Source organism: Narcine bancroftii, chromosome 1 (assembly GCF_036971445.1).
Source record: "Narcine bancroftii isolate sNarBan1 chromosome 1, sNarBan1.hap1, whole genome shotgun sequence".
NCBI lineage: Eukaryota > Metazoa > Chordata > Chondrichthyes > Torpediniformes > Narcinidae > Narcine > Narcine bancroftii.
In genome coordinates, this window is record NC_091469.1 from 432,218,411 (window position 1) to 432,244,868 (window position 26,458).

General features: G+C 37.7%; 2 protein-coding genes across 9 annotated transcripts in view; one reads left to right on the forward strand and one right to left on the reverse strand.

The window, feature by feature from the left end:
- Positions 1-26,458, forward strand: part of LOC138751660 (ubiquitin thioesterase otulin-like) — an 81,207-nt gene that overhangs the window by 38,344 nt on the left and 16,405 nt on the right. For 2 of the 4 annotated variants that reach the window (XM_069914238.1, XM_069914239.1), the window contains one exon: positions 10,968-11,479. In XM_069914238.1, coding sequence (XP_069770339.1) covers positions 10,968-11,162 — 195 coding nt within the window. In that variant the 3' untranslated portion in view covers positions 11,163-11,479. Of the gene's footprint in view, positions 1-10,967; positions 11,480-12,359; positions 13,228-26,458 lie in introns of those variants that run through there. The other 2 variants (XM_069914236.1, XM_069914237.1) reach the window with 2 other exon arrangements.
- The window catches only part of LOC138751661 (progressive ankylosis protein homolog B-like), a 143,543-nt gene continuing 137,399 nt past the window's right edge, over positions 20,315-26,458 (reverse strand). For all 5 annotated transcript variants that reach the window (XM_069914244.1, XM_069914243.1, XM_069914241.1 and 2 more), the window contains one exon: positions 20,315-22,507. In XM_069914244.1, the coding sequence (XP_069770345.1) occupies positions 22,394-22,507 (114 nt within the window). In that variant the 3' untranslated portion in view covers positions 20,315-22,393. The remainder of the gene's footprint in view (positions 22,508-26,458) is intronic.

The window sequence follows — 26,458 nt, forward strand, 5'->3', positions numbered from 1 at the left end:
GTCAGCATGTAATTGAAACTACTTTGACTTTCTGAAAGTTAGGTCGTGTTGAACTTTACCCAGCATTCCAAAGGAATTCAAAATATAAGCTTTTTATTTCAACTTCTGTGCCAGTTTAAAACAGCAGCTTTTTCCATGTTGAAGTAAGTAATTTGTGAAAATGTTTCCTTTTGCGTAAATTTTGAGCCTGCATTCAGGCTATGGCTTTGTCAGCAGGCTTGGCTGAAAACAAAACGTGTAAGGATTAAGAAGAATTTTATCTGTGATGCAAGTTCTTGAACAAACTGATTTAAACATTTATAATTTGTTGCTCTGGAAATGTTTGTAGGCAATATTTTTCATTGAGCCTCTGTTGGGCTGGCAACTTGGGATATAACTATGTTTTATCGTGCAAGATTTAATCATGTAAGAACAGATGACAACTTGTAGTTTCTAATATTTATTGCATATAACTTATAAAACATTGATCTTCAATAGTTGGATATCTTTGCTCCTTATTTTGCACCAGTAGTGATGTTGTGAAAAGCTTTTAGGACCAGGAAGAATGACATAAAGAAATGCAAAATGAAATTATAAAGCAGAGACTCAATATTTCTGCCATTTCAGATGGCTATCGAGGGGAGCATACATTGTACAAATTGGTTGCTACATATCCTCTAAAGATATTTTGCAATGTCTCACCTAGAAGAGTAAAAAGTTCTAAAGAAATGTATGTGTGTCTTTTAATGGTCATATTTCATTGCAGTACCCATTAAATTTGTTTTAAAGAATTAGCTTTACCCAAATTGAATATGTTGGAGTGGATTGTGCTGGCCAATAGATTCATTCTTTTTGATATTTTAACCTTTTACTTTATTTCTTACATTTTTTGAATCTGGGCATAGCAAGACGAGCATTTTATTGCCCATTCCTGATTGTATTTCAGAAGATGGCCATGGCATGCAATCTTGAACCACTATCACAGGGAGTTGGCTTGTTGGAGAGAAAACCAGTCAGTTTTTTTTTGAGGGTATGAAAATGTCAATTTGAAAGCATCATCTGACACTCACCAAAAATCTGATGTCTAACAGCCTCATGATTGCACCCAAGCATATCTGAAATTCATCAGAATTAATTCTTGTGAAACACAGAAAAATTGCCCAATTGTTATAATTTTTTGCTTTGAGTAGTGGATAAATAAATCTGTGTTTATGTTCACCAATTGCTGCAGTACAGGGAGTGAAGAAATTTTTGGTGAGTTTCCAGGCAAGGAAATATGTAAGCATAGATCCATTGATGTAGACCGTTTCATCTATATTGCCAGCAATGCCTGAAAAATGTAATCCATTCAGGAAGAATTTTGCATTGATAGGCACAAGTTGTTTTTGTGTTGAGTACGTATATGCATTTACATATTCTGGTGACTGTCAGGAGAAATCAATTTTAATCTTGGGGTCTTGGGGAGCAGTACAGTGGAGGAGTAAATGGACAAATTTAATTCCATGTAATTGGCTTGACACTACTTCTTTGAACCATTTGTGTGAGAACTCAAGTAATCCATTAATACCTGACCACCCACACCTTGATGAAGGGCTCAACCCCAAAACGCTGGTGATATATCTTTACCGTTGCTATATAAAGGCACTGTTTGACCTGCTGAGTTTCTCCAGCATTTGTGTGTGTTTTTTCCCACTTAACCACAGTGTCAACAGAATCCTGTGTTTTACCATACTAGATGGCAGTATTGGAATTTGTAGCAAGTTTCTGGAATTGCTATTGTAACCTTTGAAATGAATTTGAGTCACTTGTTTTCTGTAAAGAAACCGTGTTTATTCCTTTTCAGAAATTAACTGGCTGCTAAACAACATTCACAGGTTTATGAAATTCATCAACTTTATGATTTGAAGGAGTCACGTGATGGAGTAGTGGCCAGTCAGGGAATTCCAGCCCTCTCCCGAAAAGTTTAAAAAAAACACACAAAGCACAAAGGTACAAGATTAAAATTTATAATAAAGTAAAAATAAAGGTGAGAAGAAAATGGCAGCGAAGAGAAAAAAGTCGAAAACAACGGGAAGAAAAGAGGAAGAAAGAATGTCAGAAGAAGAAGGTGAAGGCCTTACCTGTCCGAAGAGGCCCGCCGCGGAGAGAGAAGCCCGCCTCCGCAGGTCAGTAGAAGTCCTGGGATCGGGACTACAAAAATGGCTCGCAGAGCCGAGTAAAAGTGCGCGATGCGCATGAAAAAAAACACACTGACGGGAGGGGTGAACAGCTGCGGAGTCGATCTCCACAGCTGAGAGAGACACCTGCAGCACAGCAGCAGGTGTAGAACACAGACAATAACGACAACAAGAAAGAAGAGGGTAAAAAGAAAACAAGGAAACAACAGATGGTCAACACAGAGGAAGAAGAAGAAGAACAGAAAGAAGTGGAAGAAGAAGAGAAAGGCAAGACAATGGATGTATCTTTTTTTAAAGAATATATGGAATCAGTGAAAGAATGGCAATTACAAGAATTTAATGAGATAAAAAGAAGAATTAAGAATGCAGAAGAAAAAATGAATAAAATGGAAATGGCCATGTCAGAGATAGGAAAAAGAGTGGGAAATATGGAAGAACGAGAAACAATTGTAGAAATGGAAGTAGAGGAATTAAAAGAGAAATTAGAAGAATCTAATTAAAAAGTTAGAGGCACATGAGCTGTTAGCTCAGAAGATAGATATAATAGAAAACTATAATAGAAGAAATAATATAAAGATAGTGGGCCTTAAGGAAGATGAAGAAGGCAAGAATATGAGAGAATTTATAAAAGATTGGATCCCCAGGGTCCTAGGAAGACCAGAATTACAGGAAGAAATGGAAATAGAGAGGGCACATAGAACTTTAGCCCCGAAACCACAACCGCAGCAAAAACCAAGATCCATTTTAGTAAAATTCTTAAGATATACAACAAGAGAAAATATATTGGAGAAAGCAATGAAGAAAGTAAGAGAAGACAAAAAGCCACTGGAATATAAAGGTCAAAAATTTTTTTTCTATCCAGACATAAGTTTTGAACTCCTGAAGAAGAGGAAGGAGTTCAATACAGCAAAAACGATCTTATGGAAAAAAGGATATAAATTTATGTTAAAGTACCCAGCGGTACTTAAAATAGTTATTCCAGGGCAACAAAACAGACTATTCTTGGATCCAGAGGAAGCAAGGAAATTTGCAGAACAACTACAAAACAAGCAGAGAGATGAAGACATGTAATGAGAGTAAAAATGACCACAAACTATATGTATGTGTGTAAAGGGGTATATGTGTGTATATATATATATATATATATATATATAGTGTGTATACATGAATGTATCCGTATTTAGAGGAAAATATATAGAGCATAGACAAGAATTAATAAGGGAGGGAAAGGGTATAGAGGGAATAAGGAGGGAATTAAAAGAGTGACCTTTGTTACATATGAAAATTGAAATCTTTTCTGGGGGGGCTGGGTGGGGAGGAGTTACGGTCACTACAAAATCAGTTGACGTTTGCGAGTGAATTTGCAAATCCAAATGGAGAGTGGGGATGTGGTTGCCCGAAAAGGGATAAAGGGCAACTCAGGAGGGGGAGGGGAGAATGGGGTTAAAGAAGTTTTAAATAGGAGAATAAGGAAAATGTTTGATGTTTTAGAAATGTTGTCTTATAAAGTGTTCAAAACAAGAAAGCAGAAATGGATAAGAAGGAAAGGTGATGATGGAGAAACGGAAAGGGAAGATAAACAAAGTATGAAATGGCTACGCTGAACTATATGACTTTAAATATTAACGGAATACATAACCAAATTAAAAGGAAGAAACTGCTAAATTTACTGAAAAAAGAAAAAATTGATATAGCATTTGTGCAAGAAACACATTTAACTGAATTGGAGCACAAGAAATTAAAGAGAGATTGGGTAGGACACGTAATAGCAGCGTCGTATAATTCAAAAGCAAGAGGAGTAGCTATATTAATTAGTAAAAATGTGCCAATTAAAATAGAAGAGGAAATAATAGATCCAGCAGGGAGATATGTAATGATAAAATGTCAGATATATTCGGAGTTTTGGAATCTACTCAATGTATATTCACCTAACGAAGAAGATCAAAAGTTTATGCAAGATATTTTTTTGAAGATAGCAGATACGCAAGGGAACATATTAATAGGAGGGATTTCGGCTTGAATTTGGATTCAATTATGGACAAAACTGGGAAAAAAATTAACAGAAAGAACAAAGTAACCAAATTTATAATTAAATCGATGGAAGAAATGCAACTTTTGGATATATGGAGGAAACAACACCCAAATGAAAAGGAATATTCATATTACTCGGCTAGACATAAAACATACTCAAGAATAGACCTATTTTTGTTATCAGCTCGTATGCAAGATAGAGTAAGAAAAACAGAATATAAAGCTAGAATATTATCGGACCATTCACCCTTGATATTGACAACAGAGTTAGAGGATATCCCTCCAAGAATGTATAGATGGAGATTAAACTCCATGCTACTTAAAAGGCAGGATTTTAGAAATTAATTGAAAGACAAATTAAAATGTATTTTGAAATAAATACAGAATCAGTGAAAGATACGTTTATACTATGATTAGAGGGCAAATAATAAGTTATGTAACCAAGATGAAGAAGGACTATAATCAGGAAACAGAGCAGTTGGAAAGGGAAATAGTAAATATAGAAAAAGAATTAGCAATGAAGGAAGATACAACTAAAAGAAGAGAATTGGCAGATTAAAAAAAAATAAAATATGAAACACTACAAACATATAAGGTGGAGAAGAACATAATGAAGACAAAACAGAAATATTATGAACTAGGGGAAAAAACGCACAAAATTCTAGCATGGCAGCTTAAGACAAAACAAGCTAAGAAAATGGTATTGGCATCAAGGAAAAAAGACAAACAAATCACATATAATCTAAAGGAGATCAAGGAAAACTTTAGAGAATTCTATGAACAATTATACCAAACTGAAAACGAAGGGAACGAAGGGAAAATAGATGAATTTTTAACTAAAATTGAACTACCAAAATTACAAATAGAGGAACAAAATAAATTAACAGAACCATTTGAAATAATAGAAATACAAGAGATAATAAAAAAACTACCAAATTATAAAACACCAGGAGAGGATGGATTCCCAATAGAATTCTATAAAACATTTAAAGATTTATTAATTCCTCCCCTCCTGGAAGTAATCAACCAGATTGATAAAACACAAAGCTTACCAGATTCATGTAAAACAGCAATAATTACAGTAATACTAAAGCAAGGGAAAGATCCACTCGCACCAGCGTCATATAGACCAATATCATTACTTAACATAGATTATAAGATAATAGCTAAACTATTAGCAAACAGATTATCAGAGTATGTACCGAAAATGGTAAATCTAGACCAAACTGGATTTATTAAAAAAAGACGCACAACAGACAATATTTGTAAATTTATTAACTTAATTCATGTAGTAGAAGGGAGTAAAGCGCCAACAGTAGCAGTTGCTTTAGACGGAGAGAAGGCCTTTGACAGAGTAGAATGGAATTATTTATTCAAAGTATTGCAAAAATTCAGTTTACCAGAGAAGTATATTAATTGGATTAAAGCATTATATAAGGGGCCATTGGCGAAAATGTCAGTAAATGGATATATATCAAAGCAATTTAACTTAAGCAGGTCAACATGGCAGGGATGCCCACTATCACCCTTATTGTTCGCGTTAGCTATAGAACCACTAGCAGAATTGATAAGAACAGAAAATAATATAAAAGGTATAAAAATAAAAGACAAGGAATATAAAATCAGTTTATTTGCGGATGATGTTATAGTATGCTTAACAGAACCAGAACTATCAATAAAAGAATTATATAAGAAATTGAAGGAATATGGAGAAGTGTCGGGTTACAAGATTAACATAAATAAAAGTGAAGCAATGCCAATGAATAATGCGGATTTATCAAAATTTAAGAAGGAATCACCATTCAGATGGCAAATGCAAGCAATAAGATACCTAGGTATACAAATAAATAAAAATCTTGGCCATCTATATAAACTCAATTATTATCCACTAATGAAAAAAATTACAGGACGATTTAGAGCATTGGAAAGATTTACCATTAACACTAATAGGAAGGATAAACTGTATTAAAATGAACATTTTCCCAAGGATATTATACCTATTTCAGGCATTGCCAATACACTTGACAGAGAAATTCTTCAAGGAGTTAAAGAAAATAATAAGGAAATTTTTATGGAAAGGGAGGAAACCGAGGATAGCACTAGATAAATTAACAGAATGGTATAAACAAGGAGACTTACAACTGCCAAACTTTAAAAATTATTATAGAGCCACACAATTAAGATACCTATCAGATTTTTATCAAACAAGGGAAAAGCCAGATTGGACTAGATTAGAATTAGATAAAATAGGGGAAAAGATACCTGAACACATATTATATAAATGGGATGAAAAATTGGTACAACGTAGGAGTTCTCCAGTATTACATCATCTACTCAATATTTGGAAAAAGATTCATGTAGAAAGGAATAAAATAAATTACCAATTACCAAAACTAATATTGACGCAAAATAAGTTACTCCCTTTTACAATAGATAACCTTTCCTTTAGAGAATGGGAGAAAAAAGGGATCAAAAGAATAGAAAATTGTTTTTCAGGAAATAGATTATTATCCTTTGAACAAATGAAAGATAAATACAATATAACTCAAGATTCAGTGCTGGCATATTACCAATTGAGATCCTACTTGAAGGACAAATTAGGAAGCAGTCTGAGGTTACCAGAGGGAAGTAACTTTGAATATGTGATTACAGATACAATGATCTTCTTTGGCTTGGCTTCGCGGACGAAGATTTATGGAGGGGGTAAAAGTCCACGTCAGCTGCAGGCTCGTTTGTGGCTGACAAGTCCGATGCGGGACAGGCAGACACGGTTGCAGCGGCTGCAGGGGAAAATTGGTTGGTTGGGGTTGGGTGTTGGGTTTTTCCTCCTTTGCCTTTTGTCAGTGAGGTGGGCTCTGCGGTCTTCTTCAAAGGAGGTTGCTGCCCGCCAAACTGTGAGGCGCCAAGATGCATGGTTTGAGGCGATATCAGCCCACTGGCGGTGGTCAATGTGGCAGGCACCAAGAGATTTCTTTAGGCAATCCTTGTACCTTTTCTTTGGTGCACCTCTGTCATGGTGGCCAGTGGAGAGCTCGCCATATAACACGATCTTGGGAAGGCGATGGTCCTCCATTCTGGAGACGTGACCCACCCAGCGCAGCTGGATCTTCAGCAGCGTGGACTCGATGCTGTCGACCTCTGCCATCTCGAGTACTTCGACGTTAGGAATGAAAGCGCTCCAATGGATGTTGAGGATGGAGCGGAGACAACGCTGGTGGAAGCGTTCTAGGAGCCGTAGGTGATGCCGGTAGAGGACCCATGATTCGGAGCCGAACAGGAGTGTGGGTATGACAATGGCTCTGTATACGCTTATCTTTGTGAGGTTTTTCAGTTGGTTGTTTTTCCAGACTCTTTTGTGTAGTCTTCCAAAGGCGCTATTTGCCTTGGCGAGTCTGTTGTCTATCTCATTGTCGATCCTTGCATCTGACAATGATAATCAAAAGATTTATAACAAATATGTATATTAAACTGCAAAAAAAGGAGAATGAGGAAACAAATGGTAAAACGAAACAAAAATGGGAACAAGATTTAAATATAAAGATAAAAAAGGAAAAATGGGAGAAGTTATGTTCTGGAACGATGAGAAATACAATAAATACGAGGTTACGTATGATACAATAAAACTGGATACACAGGCTATACATTACACCTCAAAAGTTAAATAAATGGGACCCAACAGTATCTGATAGATGTTTTCAATGTAAAAAAGAAATGGGAACAACAATTCATGCAATCTGGACATGTGAGAAAGTAGAAAAATTTTGGGAAGATCTAAACCAAATATTAAATAAAATTACAGAAAACAATATACCAAAAAATCCAGAGATCTTCCTACTAAGTAACATAAAAAACAAAGAATTTGGAATTGATTTGGAGGATGCACAAAAAAAGATTTGTTAAGATAACTCTAGCTGTAGCAAAAAAATGTATTATGTCAACCTGGAAATTGGAAGATAATTTGAAAATACAACAATGGTATATAGAAATGAATAAATGTATTCCATTAGAAAAAATAACATATAGTTTAAGAAATAATATTGAAATATTTGAACAAATATGGGAGCCTTACATGAAACACAATAGAGAAAATCTACCGGGGACTTTCACTACCTAAATTAACAAAAGGAGAAGGAAATGAAAAGAATTGACTCAGTGGAATTTCTTGTTTATTTTTATTGAATGACAACATTGTTTGACTGGTTTAATGTATCCTAGATTTTGTACTTTAAATGGATGGGGGGGGGAGGTAGGGAGGGTGGGATGGGAGGAGGGAGTTGGGGGGGGAGAAAATGGCACTGTATATATTTGAAAAGGAAAAAGTATGTATCATGGTCAATGTGGTTTATGGTGTGAAAAATAAAAGAATTTAAAAAAAACTTTATGATTTGATGCTGAATTGTCCAGTGCAATAATTATGATGTTTTAAGTTCAAGTTTATTGATGATGTATCGAGGTAGCTTGTTTTGATAGCACTCAAACACATAATGCAGCAGTAAAAAAACCACAGACAGAGAGATCAGTTAGAACAGAGCAAAGTGTTCTAACTAGTGTGAGGTTTTGTTCAGGACTCAGATAACAGTGGGAAAGAAACTGTCTTTGAATCTGGTGGTGAGTGAATCTTCCTCCTAACATATATTGGCTGCTTTTTGAAGGAAGTGGAAAGGGGAATTTTGAGATGGTGACATCTGTGTTTACAATTTGTTCCTTTTTTATAATGATCTTGGGAGAAGCAGTTCCTGGGTGACGCAGTTTGTCGAAAGATGCAGGTGATGTTATGTAATTCCTCAGGTTGCTGAGGAAGGAGAGATGCTGTTGCAATTACTTGGCCATACTGGTTGGACCAGGACAGGTCTTTGGAGATGTTTATTCTTGGAACTTAAACTGTCTACTATCAACATCTCACCACTGTTGATATACACTGGGGACAGAACTGAAACCCTCCTCTAGGCATTTATGACCATTTTCTTAGATTTGCTGACATTGAGGGTGAGGCTGTTCTCCAGGCACCAAGCCTCTAGCCCTTCTACTTCCCTTCTATATTCTGACTCGATGCTATTGGAGATGAGGCCTACAACAATGTTGTCATCTGCGAATGTATAGATGGAGTGGTGTTTGGCCCCATAATCATGGGTGCACAAGAATTGGAGTAGAGGACTGAGTTCATAGCCTTGCAGAGCCCCGGTGTTGAGAATGATCATGCAGGTGGTAAAACCAATCTTCGCTAAATGCAGTCTGTTGGACAGTAAGATGTGGACCCAGATCCAGAGGTCAGAGTTTGGAGTTGACTTTATTTGACACTGTGGTGTTGAAAACTGAGTTGTGAAATTAAAGTTGTGCAAATAGGAGAGAATAATCACAATCTTAAAACTTGTACTGTGTCAGCCCAACTCAGCCATGCTGACCAAGTTGCCCTTTTGAGTTTGTCCCATTGCCTGTGTTTGGCCCATGTCCCTCTATTTCTTTCCTATCCATGAACAAATGTTTTTAAATGTTGTAATTGACCCATCTCTCTCACTTTCTCTGGCAGCTCGTTCCACTGCCCTCTTTGTGAAAAAAGTCACCCCTCAGGTTTCTTTTAAACCTTTCCTCTCTCTATTTAAACCTATACCTGCCAGCTTTGGGCTCTCCCATCCTGGAGAGAAGACTGATCTGTTCCCCTCATGATGTTATAAACCCCTTTAATCAGCTCTCAGTCTCTTTCAGTCCAGGGGAAAAAGGGTTCTACTCTATCCAGCCTCGACACGTAACTCAAGTCCTTCAATTCTGGTCAATCCTTAAGATTACAGTTTAATTATATCTATCCTGGCAAGGTGACACAATTGCACACAGTTATGCAGGGAATAACTCACTGCTGATTTTGCTATTGTGGAGTTCCCCAACACCAAATGCTGGCCAGAAACTTGACTGGACAAGACAAATAAATACCATGATTACAAGAGCAGTTCAGAAGCAGGATATCTTGTAATGAATAATCCTCCTCAGGATTTTTCCACTATTTGCAAGGCACAACCCATCAATGTGTGATTTTTAAATAACTTCCTGTGAGTGTGGAGTACTGAAAATACACAAGAAAGTCGACATCAACTAAGATCAAATAGTCTTCAGCGCTTGACGTCCTGCTTTGCGGAAACTGCCAAAATGTTTGGCCTGGAAGTCAGCCTGAAGAAAACTGAGGTCCTCCATCAGCCAGCTCCCCACCATGACTACCAGCCCCCCCACATCTCCATCGGGCACACAAAACTCAAAACGGTCAACCAGTTTACCTATCTCGGCTGCACCATTTCATCAGATGCAAGGATCGACAATGAGATAGACAACAGACTCGCCAAGGCAAATAGCGCCTTTGGAAGACTACACAAAAGAGTCTGGAAAAACAACCAACTGATTGGCAATCTATCAACCGTCCTAAACATCCATTTTCTCTTCCACCATTCTACAGTGTCTACCTGAAAAATGCACGAAGGTTATTACCAATGATGCTCCCAAAGCCCCATTCTCCATACTTCCTCTCTGTTACTGCTTACACACAAAAACCAGAAATGTGAACAACATTGTCAATGTCTTGAAATATCAAGTTTGAGGGTGTAATGGGGCCCACAAGCAGAGTGTAGATGTAAATCACCTGGAAAAATCTCTCTGTGGCATAAATAATGGATACATTTTTAATTGGTTTGAAATTTGACAAGTTTTGGTTGGGATGTTGATTTATAGTTACACCCTCTGCATCATTTAACAATAAATGCTTCTCAAACTGACATATGCTCTGTTTTCAAAATGTAGGTGGAAATGTTCCTTCTGGGATACGCCTTACAATTGACTATCAGAGTTTTCAGGCTCTACCAATTTGGAACTGATGAATTTATCAGCTTCTATCCTGATGATCACAAGGCTGACTGGCCAATGGTTACTCTAATAACAGAGGACGACAGACATTATAATGTACTTGTGAAAGACGCTCAAGTGAACACTTCATAAGGTGAATTTTATGTGACTAATTCAATTTCCAAATATCCAGAATATGATTGTAACTTTAACTTGATGGGAAAAGGTTTGCTGCAGAAGGTACATCACTCAAAGCTCAAAGACTGATCAAACTTTGGTAAAGAGGTTGAGTATGTGATTTGTCGGCAAGGAGAGCGAGCAGAATAAAATTGTGTGGGCACATTTGCTGTTCCAAATCTTTTTTAAAAATTCTGCTCATGCCTTCTAAGATTATTGATTTGTACATAAATAGGAAATTCTTTTCATAAATAATGCTTGGATATGTACAAATAAAAATTAAGTGTAACTAATGAGATGTTTAATGATGTTTAACATTTTAAGCACTTGAGTGGCTGGAGGATTTAGCATTTTTGCCTTGAGGTAATATCACACCTTTTTGGTCTGCTAAAACATCACTAGCACTAAACTCGAGAGGACCTTTTCTCAATGCTTTTACCACCCCTGATATCAGAAGGCATCATTTTTTTTTAAAAAGATGCACTCCTCTGATGGCCAGATTTTGGCAACCAGTGCTAAGACGGCTGCAGACTGCTGAGAGAAATACAGAGACATTAAAGAACTCATAAGGGAGATGCATATCAGAGCAATATTGTGAGAACTGGAGATCCATTCTAGCTTCACAAGAACTGCTTCAAAGCAGATGCATGCAGTGGAAGTATGTTGCTTAAAATTTCATGGCCTTTCATGATGTGTCAAGGTGAGTTGTGCACCATTAAACTTTTCTTTCCTATAGTCACTTTTCTATGTTCACAAAGATTGGAATATGCACTGCAAGTTCCCCCCAAACCCTACCCTACATCCATCATATAGTCAAAGCACAGGTCAAACTCCCAAGTGTGGGATTCTGAAAAGACATTTGAAACATTTCATTGTTATTTAGGCTAACACTGCAAAGTATAGGAGGGATGACATCTGAATTGGAGGCATGTCTCTTGAGTACAATGCAGCAGAGAGGAGGAGACTCACCTTTTGTGGATGGAAGAGTCACTGAACCATAAATCACCTAAGGTGTCAAATTGTATGAAATCTTTGAAGAGTGCTTTTTAACAATGGCCCATCGTAATTAAAACCCACCCTTTGTATCTTCATTACCGTGCATGTGGGTAATGTTTCATTTAATCAACCTAAAGTCTGCCTTGTGGACAGCTCATACCTACAGTTCTTTTCCAGTTGGCCATCCAAGACTTTAAGGAGAAGCCCTTGATTTTTTTTCCTCACCTCAACATGGAGGTACTAAACAGGAAGAACATAAGATGCAGGAGGAAAGAGTCATGCAAAGGGAGGAAAATAATGATGAACAGTATCCCATTGAGACTGACACCCTGCAGAACAACCTGAGAGACTGCTGCCATGAGAGGTGAGCAAATAGGTTAAAGGGTATGCGTCACAAAAAAAATTCAAGGGCTGACAGCCTACAGTCTAGCTCAAGGCATTGAAAATCTGATGCAGGGGGTCATTTTAGGGAGGGTTGCTGCATTATTCCATCCCAAGAGATGAAGGAATATTTTGAGAGGCGTGTTCTCACAATGCATGTTGAGACATGGAGTTTGTTGCCTGCTATAATGTTGGCAAAAATGTAAAGGAGGATACTTAAAATTATATTAATACGATAGAGGATTACTTTTTCAAATAATTGGTTTGATAAATTTTGTGTCTTTAAATCATTAGGTGAGAAAATAAATATCACCAATAAAATTGGTCCAATGCAGACTGATTTTGTAGTGACCAGGTGATATGGCAGCTGGCTTATGTCTCACTGTTTCAAGTCTTGGTTGGATCATTAAAATAACTGCCTCTTCTACACCTTTTAATAATATTACTCATTGTAATTATGTTCTCCTTACAACCCCTTGTCTTGGGTTCAAAGTAATTATAATCTATTTGATATTTTTGTAGTACGAAATAAAATCTGAGCTGGCAATATTTGGTCTTTTTCTTTGTATTGCTGAACTTTGCCAGATAACACTGTCAAGGATCTTTCTCCACAGTAACAATATCAGTATGAACTCCTAACATTTGGTCATCAAACTTACTAATAACATCTAATTTTTAATAAATCCACTGAAATCTTTCCTAATTCCATTTTATCAGTAGGATTAAAGTTTTGCTTACTTCTCAACACATCTGAATTCTTAATGATTAGGGAAAATTTTAATTTATAATCCTATTCACTAGAGAATGGATAAACCAAATTATCTCTCTTTTCCCCACCCCCCCATCAAAATCTCTTTATTCCAATGATATTTTCATCGTCTTGCATTACCTTTTTGAACTGCCTCTGTGTTTTCTTATCCTACTTGGTTTAAAATTATTTATTGAATATCCACCATTGTTATTAATCAGGTTGAAGTTGAAAGCTGTGAATGTTATTACTATATGTATTTGCCCCAAGCAAAGTGCATCTTGTGTCAAAGTTGAAGAAAAGTGGTTTTATCAGCAAGTACTAAGGTATTAAAGTAAAAGGAAAATTGATTAATTTATTGATAGGTTGTAACAATAGGAGTACCTGCAAAGCAACACTTGATAGACTTTTCTCTCATCTGTTGTTCATTAATATAAAAAGCATTATGATAAATGCATGGTGGTGTTTAATTTTGTTCCGCAGAAATACAATTAATGTGAAAAATGTCCATAAGATATTGGCATCTGTAAGTAAATTCTTCACTGATTATCCCTACCTGATATCATTTTGCTTCATCATGAGAGATGATGTTTCTGATATTGTGCAGGAATATTCCTGTGGATACTTCACCTGCCTCCTTCTCTGCCTGGGTTTCCGTTTTCCAACCCTGATGCAGTCCTTTCCTTGATCTATCAACATCCAACTTTTTAAGCCAGCACATATTCCTTAAGCGTGAAGGAACCCTGGGAACTGCGCAAAGCATCGCATGGACCACAAAGTTGTTTCTATGATCAGTGATGATTTGCGTTATTTGAGAGTTCAAATCTTTTTTTAATTGTGGAGACACCTGTGATCAAAATAGTGGAAAGGTGTAGAGACTTGGAATGGAGCAGTGTTGATGGCAGATGGGCTGAATAACCTCTTGCCATTATGAAATATATATGTCAAATCACAGTGTATCAGAATGTCGCACTAAACATTGAAATTATGGCAGTGATTAATGGCTGTCTGATATGATCAAGAAGCAAGAAAACTGAGAATTACCTTTACCCCCACAGTGACAACAGTCATTGCAGTGGCTCAGGTAAGTATTATAGCCTGAGCTGAAAACATATGGCTGATTGGACAGGATCATGTATAACTTATGATCTTCAGTTCTCTCCCTCCAGCACCATGGCAATGACCCTAGTGGGACTTGCACTGTCCAATTGTAATGCTGGTGGTGATGTCACCACTTAAGCACCCAATGAATGCAGTTTTTCTGCAGTTCAGAAATATAATGCGTGTCCCTGGCTGCTTATGTGAGAACACTCCAAGATCCTTGGGAGGTGTTTCAGGAGTCTGAGGTCGGTTCAGTAAAGTGCCCATTAAATTGTGATAAAATGAAACACTGCAATGATGGAGGGTTCCCTCCACAGCATTGACATTCTGCTGCTTGATCTGCTAAGTTCTGAGAGCAGGTTGTGTGTTGCTCCACATTCCAGCATCTTGGTTGCAGGAAGGGCAGGACTGGCAGCTCAATGTTCCAGGCTACCGTTGTTTCAGACACACTGCCATTGATCTATTGAGGCTATAGGGGTGGATCTGAGGAATGGGAAAGGTATGATCATGCTCATGGGGTTATTTTATAGACTGCCCAATAGTCAGCAAGAATAGAACAAATCTATTGATAGCAGATAGTTGAAGGAAAAATAAGGTTGTGATAGTAGGAGATTTTAACTTTCCACCTATTGACTGGGATTCTCATACTGTAAAAGGACTGGATGGCTTGGAGTTTTCAAATGTGTTCAGGAAAGTTTTCTAAATCTCCTATTAGGGAATGAGACAGGACAGGTGTAGCGAAACATTTGGGTCCAGTGATCATAATACCGTTAGTTTCAAGTTCATTATGGAGGATAGATCTGGGCTTCAGGTTGACATTCTAAATTTGAGGAAGGACATACTCTCTATGGAGGGAGGGCAACACAGATTTACAAGGTTAGTTCCTGGGATGGCAGGATTGACATATGCTGAAAGGTTGGGCTTATATGCGATGGAGTTTAGAAGGATGAGGGGAGACATGATTAAGGTATATATGATTATCAATATTATTATTCAGATTACATGTTCCCAATGTTGGGAGAGATTAGGACTAGAGGGCATAGTTTAAGAATACAGGGAAAGTCCTTTAGGACAGAGATGAGAATTTTTTTTTTACCCAGAGAGGTGTGGATCTGTGGAATGCTTTACCGCAGAGGGTGGTAGAGGCAGATTTGCTGGATATGTTCAAAAGGGAGTTAGATAAGTCTCTTGTGGGTAGGGGAGTTATGGGGATAAGGCTGGGAATGGATATTGAGAGTGAATGATCAGCCATGATCTGAAAAATGGCGGTGCTGGCTCGATGGGCCAATTGGCCTATTCCAACACCAACTGTCTATTGTCTATTAAATTCGAAAAAGGCCAATTTTGAGGAAATGAGGAAGGATCGAGAATGCATGGATTGGGATAAGTTGCTTTCTGGAAAGGATGTGAGAGCTAACCATATAACCGTTTACAACACGGAAACAGTAAGTGGAAGATCTTCAAAGGTGAAATTTTGGAGGACAGAGTTTATATGTTTGTGTCAGGATTAAAGGCAAAGCTAAGTCAGAGGGAACCTTGGTTATTGAGGGAATATTGGGGATCTGATTTGGAAGGTTTATAGCAGGTATAGGCAACACGGAGCAAGTTAAGTCCTTGAGTTTTTTTTAAATGCAATAAAAATCTCAAAGGAATCAGGAAGGCTGAAAGAAGTCATGAGGCAGACAATGTGAAGGAAACTTGTAAGGGTTTTTATAGGTATATTAAGAGCAAAAGGATAATAATGGACAAAATTGGTTATGAGGGAAGATCTTAATTTTTTTGTATCAGTATTTACTCAGGAAACTGACAGAATCAAGGGAGGCAGCGAAGTCATGAAACCCATAGAGATTAAAGAGGAGGAGGTGCTTGCTGCCTCAAAGAAAATAAGGGTAGGTAAATCCCCAGGGCCTGACAAGATATTCCCTCAGACCTTGAGTATAGACATTTCAGGGGCTCTGGCAGAAATATTTAAAATGTCCCTAGCCATGGGTGTGGTGTTGGAGGATTGAAGGGTAGCTCGTGTTGTTCTGTTGATTAAAAAAGGCTCCAAAAGTAACCCTGGAAATGATAGGTCAGTGAGCCTGATGACAGTAGTAGTAAATTATTGGAAAGTTTTCTCAGAGATTGGATATATAAGTATATACAAGGGACAGATTTTTGGACAGTCAACATGGCTTTGTACATGATAGGTTGTGTTTAACCAATCTTCTAGAGTTTTTCAAGGTTACCAGGAACGTTGATGCAGTAAAGGCTGTGGATATTATCTACATGGACTTTTGTAAGGCCTTTCATAAGATCCCACTTGGGAGGTTCATCAGGAGGGTATCAACGCTCTGTATTCATGGTGAGGTAGCAAACTGGATTTGACATTGTCTATACAGGAGAAGCCAGAGTGGTAGTAGATGGTTGTTTCTCATACTGGAGACCTGTGCCTCAGGTATCAGGGCTGGGATCATTATTGTTTGACATCTGGATGATAATGTGGTAAATTGGATCAGCAAGTTTGTAAATGACACAAAGATTGGAGGTGTTGTGGACAGCAAGGAAGGTGTTCAAAGCTTGCAGAGGAATCTGGAACAGCTGGAAAAATGGGGTGAAAATGGCAGATGGCATTTAATGCAGGCAAGAGTGAGGTGATTCATTTTGGAAGGAGAAACCAAGAAAGGATGTTCATGGTAAATAAGGAGTTCAGTAGAACAGAGGGCTCTAGGAATACAGATATATATTTTCTTGAAACTAGGGTGACAGGTAGATAGCATTTTAAAGAGAGCTTTTGGTATATTGGCCTTTATCTCAAAGTATTGAGTATAGGAGTTGGGATATTATGGTAAAGTTGTATAAGACATTGGTGAGGCCAAATTTGCAGTATTGGGTACAGTTTTGGTCACCTAACTACAGGAAAGATATCAATAAGATGGAAAGAGAGCAGGAAAGATTTACTAGGATGTTGCCTGGGTTTCAGGAACTGAGTTACAGAGAAAGGTTAAACAGGTTAGGACTTTATTCTCTGGAATGTAGAATGAGGGGAGATTTCATAGGGGTATTTAAAATTATGAGGGGTATAGACAGAGCAATTGTAGGTATTTTTTTCCACTGAGGGTAGGTGAGATACAACCAGAGGACATGATTTAAGGGAAAAAGTTTACGGTGAACTTCTTCACACAGAGTGATGGGAGTGTGGAATGAACTGCCAGCTGAAGTAGTGAATTTGGGCTCAGTTTTAACATTTAAAAGAATTTTGACAGTACATGGTTGGGAGGGGTATGGACTGGATGCAGGTCAGTGGACGAAGCAGTACAGAGGGGAAGGGCCGAAGGCCTGTTTCTGTGCTGTTTTGTTCTATGTAAGATATTTAAAATCCATTTGCATGGTATTCCATCTATTAATATATTTGGTTATCCTAACTGGAACATTTGCTTCTGCAATTCCATTCACTGAAGGTGGGCAGTTTTTTTCCACTTGCTCCTTTAATTAAATGTGTGATCCGTGAATGATATTTAACGAAGGCTAAGAATTTAAAGGACAAGTTAAATCTTGGCTGAAAGACACAAAGCATTGTAGGAATAGTGCTCAAGAGGACCTGGAAATTGGATAAGGGATTGATGTTTGGTTTAGAGTTGATGTTTACTGTTTAGTTCTGTGGGTGGCACAGTTGGCGTACTGTTAATGCAACGCCTTTACAGCGTCAGCAATTGGGACCAGGGTTCAAATCACGCGCTGCTGTAAGGAGTTTGTACATTCTCCCTGTCTCTGCGTGGGTTTTTTCCCGGGGGTTCTGGTTTCCTCCCACTGAAACATACTCGGTGTAGGTTAATTGGGTGTAAATTGAGTGGTACAGACTCATGGGCTGAAATGGCTTACTGTGCTGTGTGTCTAAATTTAAAAAATAATTTGGTTAATTTACCCGACTAAGCCAGTCAAAACCTTAAGGCGAGGTGAGGAAAGAAGAAGCTGAAGAATAATACAAAATATTGCTCAAAGAAATTGCATCCCTTGAGAAGACGTTGATAAGCAGAAAGTCTCTTTGGTAACTGGTGAAACAGATGAAAGGTGCTCAGCTTTCTGTAAAGGAGGAGATATTGATTTGTTATCTGACTCTTTGGGTGAAACTGATACATCTGATATTTCTCTACCTTGAGCATAAATACAAACAGCTTCTCCTTGACTAGATATCATATTATCAATGCACAGCTGTGAATGTAGTAGTAAAATAAAGGTGCTCTTTAGTTATTAGGAGATGGAAAAACTGCAGTCATTTTGTATTGACTGGACATAGCATTGAAACTCTATCTCGCTGCTATTACAGCGCCAGTGATTGGGACCAGGGTTCAAATCCTGTGCTGTCTGTAAGGAGTTTGTATGTTCTCCCCATGTCTGTGTGTGTTTCCTCCCACCATTTGAAACATACTGGAGGTTGTAATAGGGTGGCATGGGATCATGGGCCAAAGTGGCCTGTTACTGCAAACTGTGTTTTAAATTGGAAGTGAAAGATGTGTTTTGTTTCCTATTTATAGAGGCAATTATTTTCTCTTGAATGCTGTACTTGCAATGGATTGTGAAAAGAATGACTATAACAGCTGTTAGATAGATCTTGTATGGAAGCATTAAAGCTACCTATTTTCCATTGTGATCAGTTTCTCAAAATGTTTGAGTGCTTAAGGACTATCCCACCTTAATGGCAAATACCACCAAAACAGTCCCCTTTGAGCTGCTTTGTCCTCAAAACCAATCTTAAATACCCCTATGAACTCTCCCCTCATTCTACATTCCAGAGAATAAAGTCCTAACCTGTTTAACCTTTGGTTTCCACGGACCCTATTCCTATCCATTATTTTCCAACCACCTATACTTTAAACAGTACAGCTGTTTAAAATAATCTACAGGCCCAATAACCTCTGCACAATCTTACCCTTCCTTCCCTCGTAGCCCATAAACATTTATTTTTCAATTTATATATATATATATATATACATTTTATATATATATATATATATATATATATGGAGGTTCAAACCTCCTTTGAAGAAGACCGCAGAGCCCACCTCACTGACAAAAGGCAAAGGAGGAAAAACCCAACACCCAACCCCAACCAACTTTCCCCTGCAACCGCTGCAATCGTGTCTGCCTGTCCCGCATCGGACTTGTCAGCCACAAACGAGCCTGCAGCTGACGTGGACTTTTTACCCCCTCCATAAATCTTCGTCCGCGAAGCCAAGCCAAAGATATATATATATATATATATATAGGTCACTTTAATGTAACTAATTAACTACCAACCAGCATATCACAGCATGTGAGATAAAACTAGAATAGCTGGAAGAGAAACCCACATGGACAGTGGCCAAAGATGAAACCCAAATTTCTGGAGCAGTGTATGAGCTTTCTAAATATTTTGTTTTGAGATATTCTTTGTGAAAGGAATCTGTCACTAGTTTCCATTGTGAGGTTCCTTGTGCTGAGTGCATAGAAATAGAAGAAATTATTCTTGTGCGTGTGGGCATAGCAATCCAGTTTTCATAGAAGGAGAGTGTTGTCTTTTCCAGAAAAAGTACATGATCGCTATTTGTTTGTATAATGGCAGCAGAGGGTAACTGAACTGACTCACAAATGGTGATCCTATGAACAGGTTCGGGAGGGAGCGAATGCCATATAAAATCTATAGAGGCAAGATGAAAAAGAAATGTAGGTCATCACATCCATTCCTGAAATTAGCCAAATTATTATGCTGATGGGGAATATTGGCCAATTTCAGTAATGCATGAGATGACCCATAAATGTTAGGATTTTTGTTTTTGCTTTGTTCTATTTGGCATATTTTTCTGGTGTGATTAATTGAAATTTAAATTTTGAAACGTGCTATTTTAAATGTCAAACTCTTTCATATGGCACTATAAAAACAATCAACATGAGAAAAAAATTTAATTGAGTAGCCAACTGAAAAAGCACACAATCACAAGCCCAAATTAATGCAATCAAATCTAATTAATACCATGGAAAAATATATATACATTATACTGTATATCGAAAGAAAAAACATTCTATATTTGGTATAATTAAATCACACAGAGCATGGGTGGTGCATTAAATAATGGATCCTTATTTTTGATAAAACATTTCACTGCTTGATGAGATTCAAAGCATGTTGCAGGACCAGGTTGACTATTAAAGAGGACAGGTTTTCACTCATTTACATACAACATTCATAACTTATTTGTCATAAAATAGTTCATTTAACAATTTAGCAACACATTGATGCTGACAGTCAAGTCAATTTCAAAGTATAGGATTACCCGGGGCCATCTTTTTCCTCACAGTTAAATAGAAGGTACGTACTAACCAAGAATTTTTGAAATTCTTCAGTACAGCGTGACCACCTGCTACTCTAATTTTAAAAAAATGGTTTCATGTCCTTGACCAAAACACTGCTCTTGTCAAGCCATTTTTTAAAACTTTTCAGTGGTGGGTGAACTGCTTAGCAATTATTTTGGGGAAAATGTAATTATTTCTGGAAAGCTACCCAAATTACATCAGCTTTGTTGCATTTATTACTCATGAAATGCATTAATTTACGAAAGGGTGGTTGCAATTTGCTTTTCTCCTTCAACTTTTCTGCTCATGGAATCTGCTGAAAGTTTGGCTTTCTGCACTCAGTCTCATGATTGAGCACTTTCTTGCCAAGTGCAAAGATGAAATAAGGTAAATGAAAGTAAAGCTCCTCGACTCCGTCACATCAATGCATTTCTCTTAACCTCATCTCCAAAATTCATCCTTTGGGGCACTCGAAAGAAATTGCCATTTCAAAGACAAATTAAAAGTTGTCACTTGAAATGGATCAACGCAGCTTGAGACTCCCCAATTAATAAAGAATTTCAGCCATCATACCCTTTCATTATATTTATCAATTGAAGTGTAGTACCAATTGGATTGAAATAATGAAGTCCAATTAATTAGAACAAAGGTTGATTATCTGAAGGAAATTCAATTTTTTGAATTGATTTGAAGGTAACCAAGCATTGAGCTGCAACACTCACTGTGAGTGAGAGTGTTGATGGTAAAATATAGCCATTCCTCCCTGCAGCTCTAATACACTGCAGTGAAGGATGTAGAATTCATTTGAAGTAGGATTCTCATTTTACAGTGTATAGTGCTCAGAATCCATTCACATATTGAAGTGTGAGTAGCAAACTTGTGTAACTTATAAGTTGTCAAATTTCACACCATTTTAAATTATTTTTTTCAAGTATTGACCTCAAAACTTATTGATATTATGAGTTTATGAAATTCAAGTCCTAACTGCTTTTAATATTTCTCTATATTTCACATCTTAATTTTGTTGTGTTTTCTTTCTCAATGATAATAACTTACTTTACTTGCATCACCACCATATGTGCACCAACATCCTCAAATTCTGTTATCAAACTCTTTTTGGTATTAAAAAAATAATTTTGATATGTCTTGATCTTTTTTCTAAATTATGTACTTTGTGATAATGATGCCCTGAACTCCATTTTGAGCAGCAACAATTATGGGAGTAAATCATAGATATTAACTGGAAATGAACATTTGGAAAAAAATAATATTTAAGCAATTCAATCAGATTTCAAATCCCAAATATACTCCCTTTTATTTCAAAGATGTTGATGGAAACCAAAAGAGCCAAAAGAAGGAATGTGAACGATGCTTTGGTTGTCGATGTGTGGCTAATACCATGGGTAGAAGGGTGTCAGCCAAAATTAAAGATGGAAGACTTTCTAGTTGTTTACTTTTGAAGCTGTTTTCCTCCATGTATTAGCAGAAATGGAACAGCACTGTGCACAAGGAGACTCTTCCTTGTCTAAACCCATCCAATGGTACAAACAATTCCATAAGCACATTTAGAAGTTGTCTTCGGTCGTAGACACTTCTGGAAAAATGGAAGAGGGAGAGGAAATGCAGGACATAATGCTGTACCAAAGTGATTACTGCAAGGTGTAAATCAAGCTCAGTCATCCTCATCCAATTCCACAACTTCAGACATTTCTTCCGGGACAACTGCATAGTTCATTGCAGAGTCCTCCCCTTCAGCTGCTACTGTATCCAGTGTTCTCTTCTTTTTCTGCATGATAATACAGGTTTTTCATTACAGTCAACATAATCAAGCAGTTGACAGTCAGACAATGTATTTTGTTCTTTTAAATTTTGTTTTATAATGTCTTGCCTCACCCAATCTGTTCTAAATTCTGGTGCTAGGATCAGAAAGTCTTCACTCTGTGCAGACAGTAAAAGCCTGCATGCTTCCCTTCCATTGCACAGAGAGCAATAGCTGCACTGAACTATATACCTCTGCTTTTAGGAGATTATATTGCTCTTAATCAATTTTCCATGACCTATTTGTCCATCTCACTGAAAAAGGTATTTATAGATTTTTTTTCTTCTGTTTGGGAGGTGAGTGGTGCATGTGGAACTTCATAATAATCTATCTTACATTTGGCCTGAAGTCAAGGGTTGGGGGAAGTGATGAGTTTTCTCACAGTTGGGGTGGTGCCTAAAATATTTTCATAACATCATATGGCTGATAGATCAGTTCATACTTCGGCCAGAAGGATTTTCATTTAATGCGATGTGAGGACTGACTCTATTTGGTTTCTTGATTGTGGGCAAAGCTCATGCATGCTGTCACGATAGGAACAAGGCTCAATCTTGCCAATGGAAGCCACAATGATAAGGATTCAACTCCTGACTGAGAAAGTGAGATTCCTGATCAGTTTGGGAGGATGCGGAGCAAGATTGCTTGACTGAAATCAGGTTGGTGGGGGCTGATATGTCTGAGTCACATGATAGAAGATTTACTATCCATTGGGCCTATGAAATGGACACAATTAGGATGAGGGGAACCGATTGAGGGGGTCAAATTTGCACAACAGTGACATGAACCATAACCATATAACCGTTTACAGCACGGAAACAGGCCATGTCGGCCCTTCAAGTCCGTACCGGTTCACTTGAGCAACTCCACTAGCTCCTCCGCAAACTCCTGAGGAAGTAGAGGCTTTCTTCATGATGCCATTGGTGTGTTCGTTCCAGGAAAGATCCTCCGAGAGAACATATGGGGGACTAGGGTCAGGTGATCATGTGGGACTCTGTCTTGAGTTGGGCAATGAGGTATGGCTCTACTGTGCACGCAATGTGGTAGGTGAGGATTATTTTAAGTGTGTTGGAACAAAATATCAGCTTGCACACAAGTAACAGGTGGGCTTGTAATGGTTTGCAATAAGATTGATCAAGAGCAGGGTGAAGGACAACAGCTGGATTCAAAGGGGTTGATGTATTATTTGGTCTATATTGGTGATTAAAGTAAAGGTTAATTGTGGTTTGAGACCAGAGTGAACTTTCTAACTGGAGCAAGAGTTGACATCAAGAATGCAGTCAGTATTCAGGCACGTGATCTGAGTTACCAGAGTTGCTTTGGAAATTGGGTTGGAAGTTGAGGTTGTTTTAGTAGGGATCAGGTAAACGGGCTGAGGTTTGGACCATGACCAATTGAGGAGGGTCATTTGGGGGTGAGAATTACCTTGTGATCTGAGTGTGGAGAGAGAGAATGGCATCAGGCTCTGCAATTCGCGGAGGGTGTGCGGCAGTCAGGTGGGGGTGGTGTGCGGTTGAATGTTCTTTATTGAAGGACAAAAGTATGGACTCTTATTTGTCCCTAAGATACTGGATTTCTGGTTAGGTGTGTCAGATTTTCTTCCAGGAAATGAGGTAGCCAGTTACAAGGAGCTGGTTATTTAAAATGGAGGTGCATCAAAACTTTTTTCACACATGACGGTATGAAATTGTCTACCTCAGAGGGCTATGGAGATGAGATGATTATATGTGTGTGTGTATATATAAATATATATACTTTTTTTTAAAAAAAGAGATCATGGAATTAAGGGATTATGGGGAACTAACACAGAGGACAGGATGAGCCAGCATTGATCAGCAATGATCTTATAGAATGGGGGGCAAATGGCATGCTGCTCCTTCTTTGTGTTCATTGGTCTTGCACATGAAGGTTACTGTTTCACAATTGGATTGATGCACCAAGATTGATTGTGGCTTGGGACAGTGAGAAATAATGACACTATGAGGTGGTATACAGATTGCAGATAAAGGATTCATTTTGAATAAACGAGTTATTAAAATAGATAATACCTGAAGTAGGTTGGTCACATTGGATTCCATGGGTAGGGATCTTATCATGCAGGTAAGGTTTGTGCATTAGCAAACTGAAAAATTGTGTGTAAACTTAACATAGGTCATTCTGCACTTGGCATTCTTTGGGTAGATTTTGTTAGAAAATAGTAAGAGGTGACTTAATGAAGTAAAATATTTTGAACATTCAAACTTTCAGTTTTGTCTTACTGCTATAATGGGGGACTGTTTAAAGAATGTTGAAGCAACTTCTATTAACTCGGCATAAGAATGAAAACATTATTTTGGTCAATTGTCACGAGTCAAAGATTATGCCAAATGAAATGGTTTGAAATTTGAATAGGGTCAGAACGAGTACAATAACACTACCTGAAGCTTGCTAACAAAAATAAAAATTCAAAAGTATTTTAGACATGTAAGACTAAGTATGAAGATAGACAGAAGAAAAAAAGTGGGGTTGAAACATCTATAAGACAATTTTACCAAAGCAAACAATCATTTAATGTAGTGATTCCCAAAGTGGGCACTGCTGTCCCCTGTGGGCGGTAAGGAAAACGGAGGTGGTCCGTACCTTCCGTCTGGTTACCATACAGTTTGCTGCAAAGTTTAATGAAGAAGCCGGTGCAGTAATTTTCTGACCAGGCTCTGGAGGTTGCAGTAGTGAGGAAAATAAACGGCGTCAAGGCGTTCTCATGAGAGCTGGCTGCCACGTTGTACTGGCGCCACTAAACCCACCCCCCCTCACCCTGCTCAATGCCGTGAGTGCCCCCCCACCCCAGCGCTGTTGTATGGTTTGGGGGGGGGGCGGGGTAGTGCTCGGGATGAAGCCCACAGCCTGAACACTCAAAAAAATTTGGGACCCATTGATTTAATGGAACGTGAAACCATTAACATGAGAGTCTAGGCCAAAAGTGAGCAAACAGTGATCAGGAATGATTCAACTGGCAAAATGTAAGATAGCTGAGTGGACTGTTAACATTAAGAAATGTGCAGTGTATCAGATTTGTACTATGTATTAAATAAAATTCTTATACAATTGAGACATCTATTTATGTAAAGTTGCACTTTAAGCTAGTTCTCTGTGAACAAGATGCTGATGTAAATGTCGAGACCCATGTTGAATAGGGAGGGTGAGGAGTATTTGGCCAGTTTGTTTCCTCAATTGTCAGAACAATTCAGTACTCAAGCTAAAGGGGAAGGTGTATTATTTTTGAGAAGGACTTTGTTCTTGAATATTAGTACATGACTATTAATAAAACAATCTGACGCAAGCAAAAGGTAACAAAATCAGTATCTGTAATGGGACTATAAAAATACGCTGTAAGGCTATAAAGTTGATGATTTGTAGATGGAGTATTTATAACCTCTACTATCTAATGAATTATGTATGATTATGTATGAATCATGCATGATGAATCATCGGAGAAATATTACTTGTGCGGAACATTTTTTCTCAACCAAGGTTTTTCTGTGCTTGTAAAAGTGTTGATGTCTAGTTCTAATCTGGTTAGTACAAAAGCATTTTCATAATGTGTGATCTGTTCGTCTGTTTAATAGGCTTTGGAAAAAGCAAGAGTGTAATAAAGAGAATATCATAGCTTGTAGTTGCTGGGATTAGTAGGTTGGGTAATAGAATACACGTTTCTTCAAGAAACAGATTTTGATGCATCTAACTATGTTCGTGGTCAGTACTGAGAAATGAAAATGTATATCATATTGAATTTAAACATCAGAGTGAATTTAATACTGTCAAGTTAGTAAAAGCTGTTCTCATTTAGTCTATTCAACCTTGTCTAATGATGAAAGATGAAACAAAGGAGCAGTGATTCAGAATTGGCAGGTCCATTCTCCAGGCACCCAATTCCATTAAAGG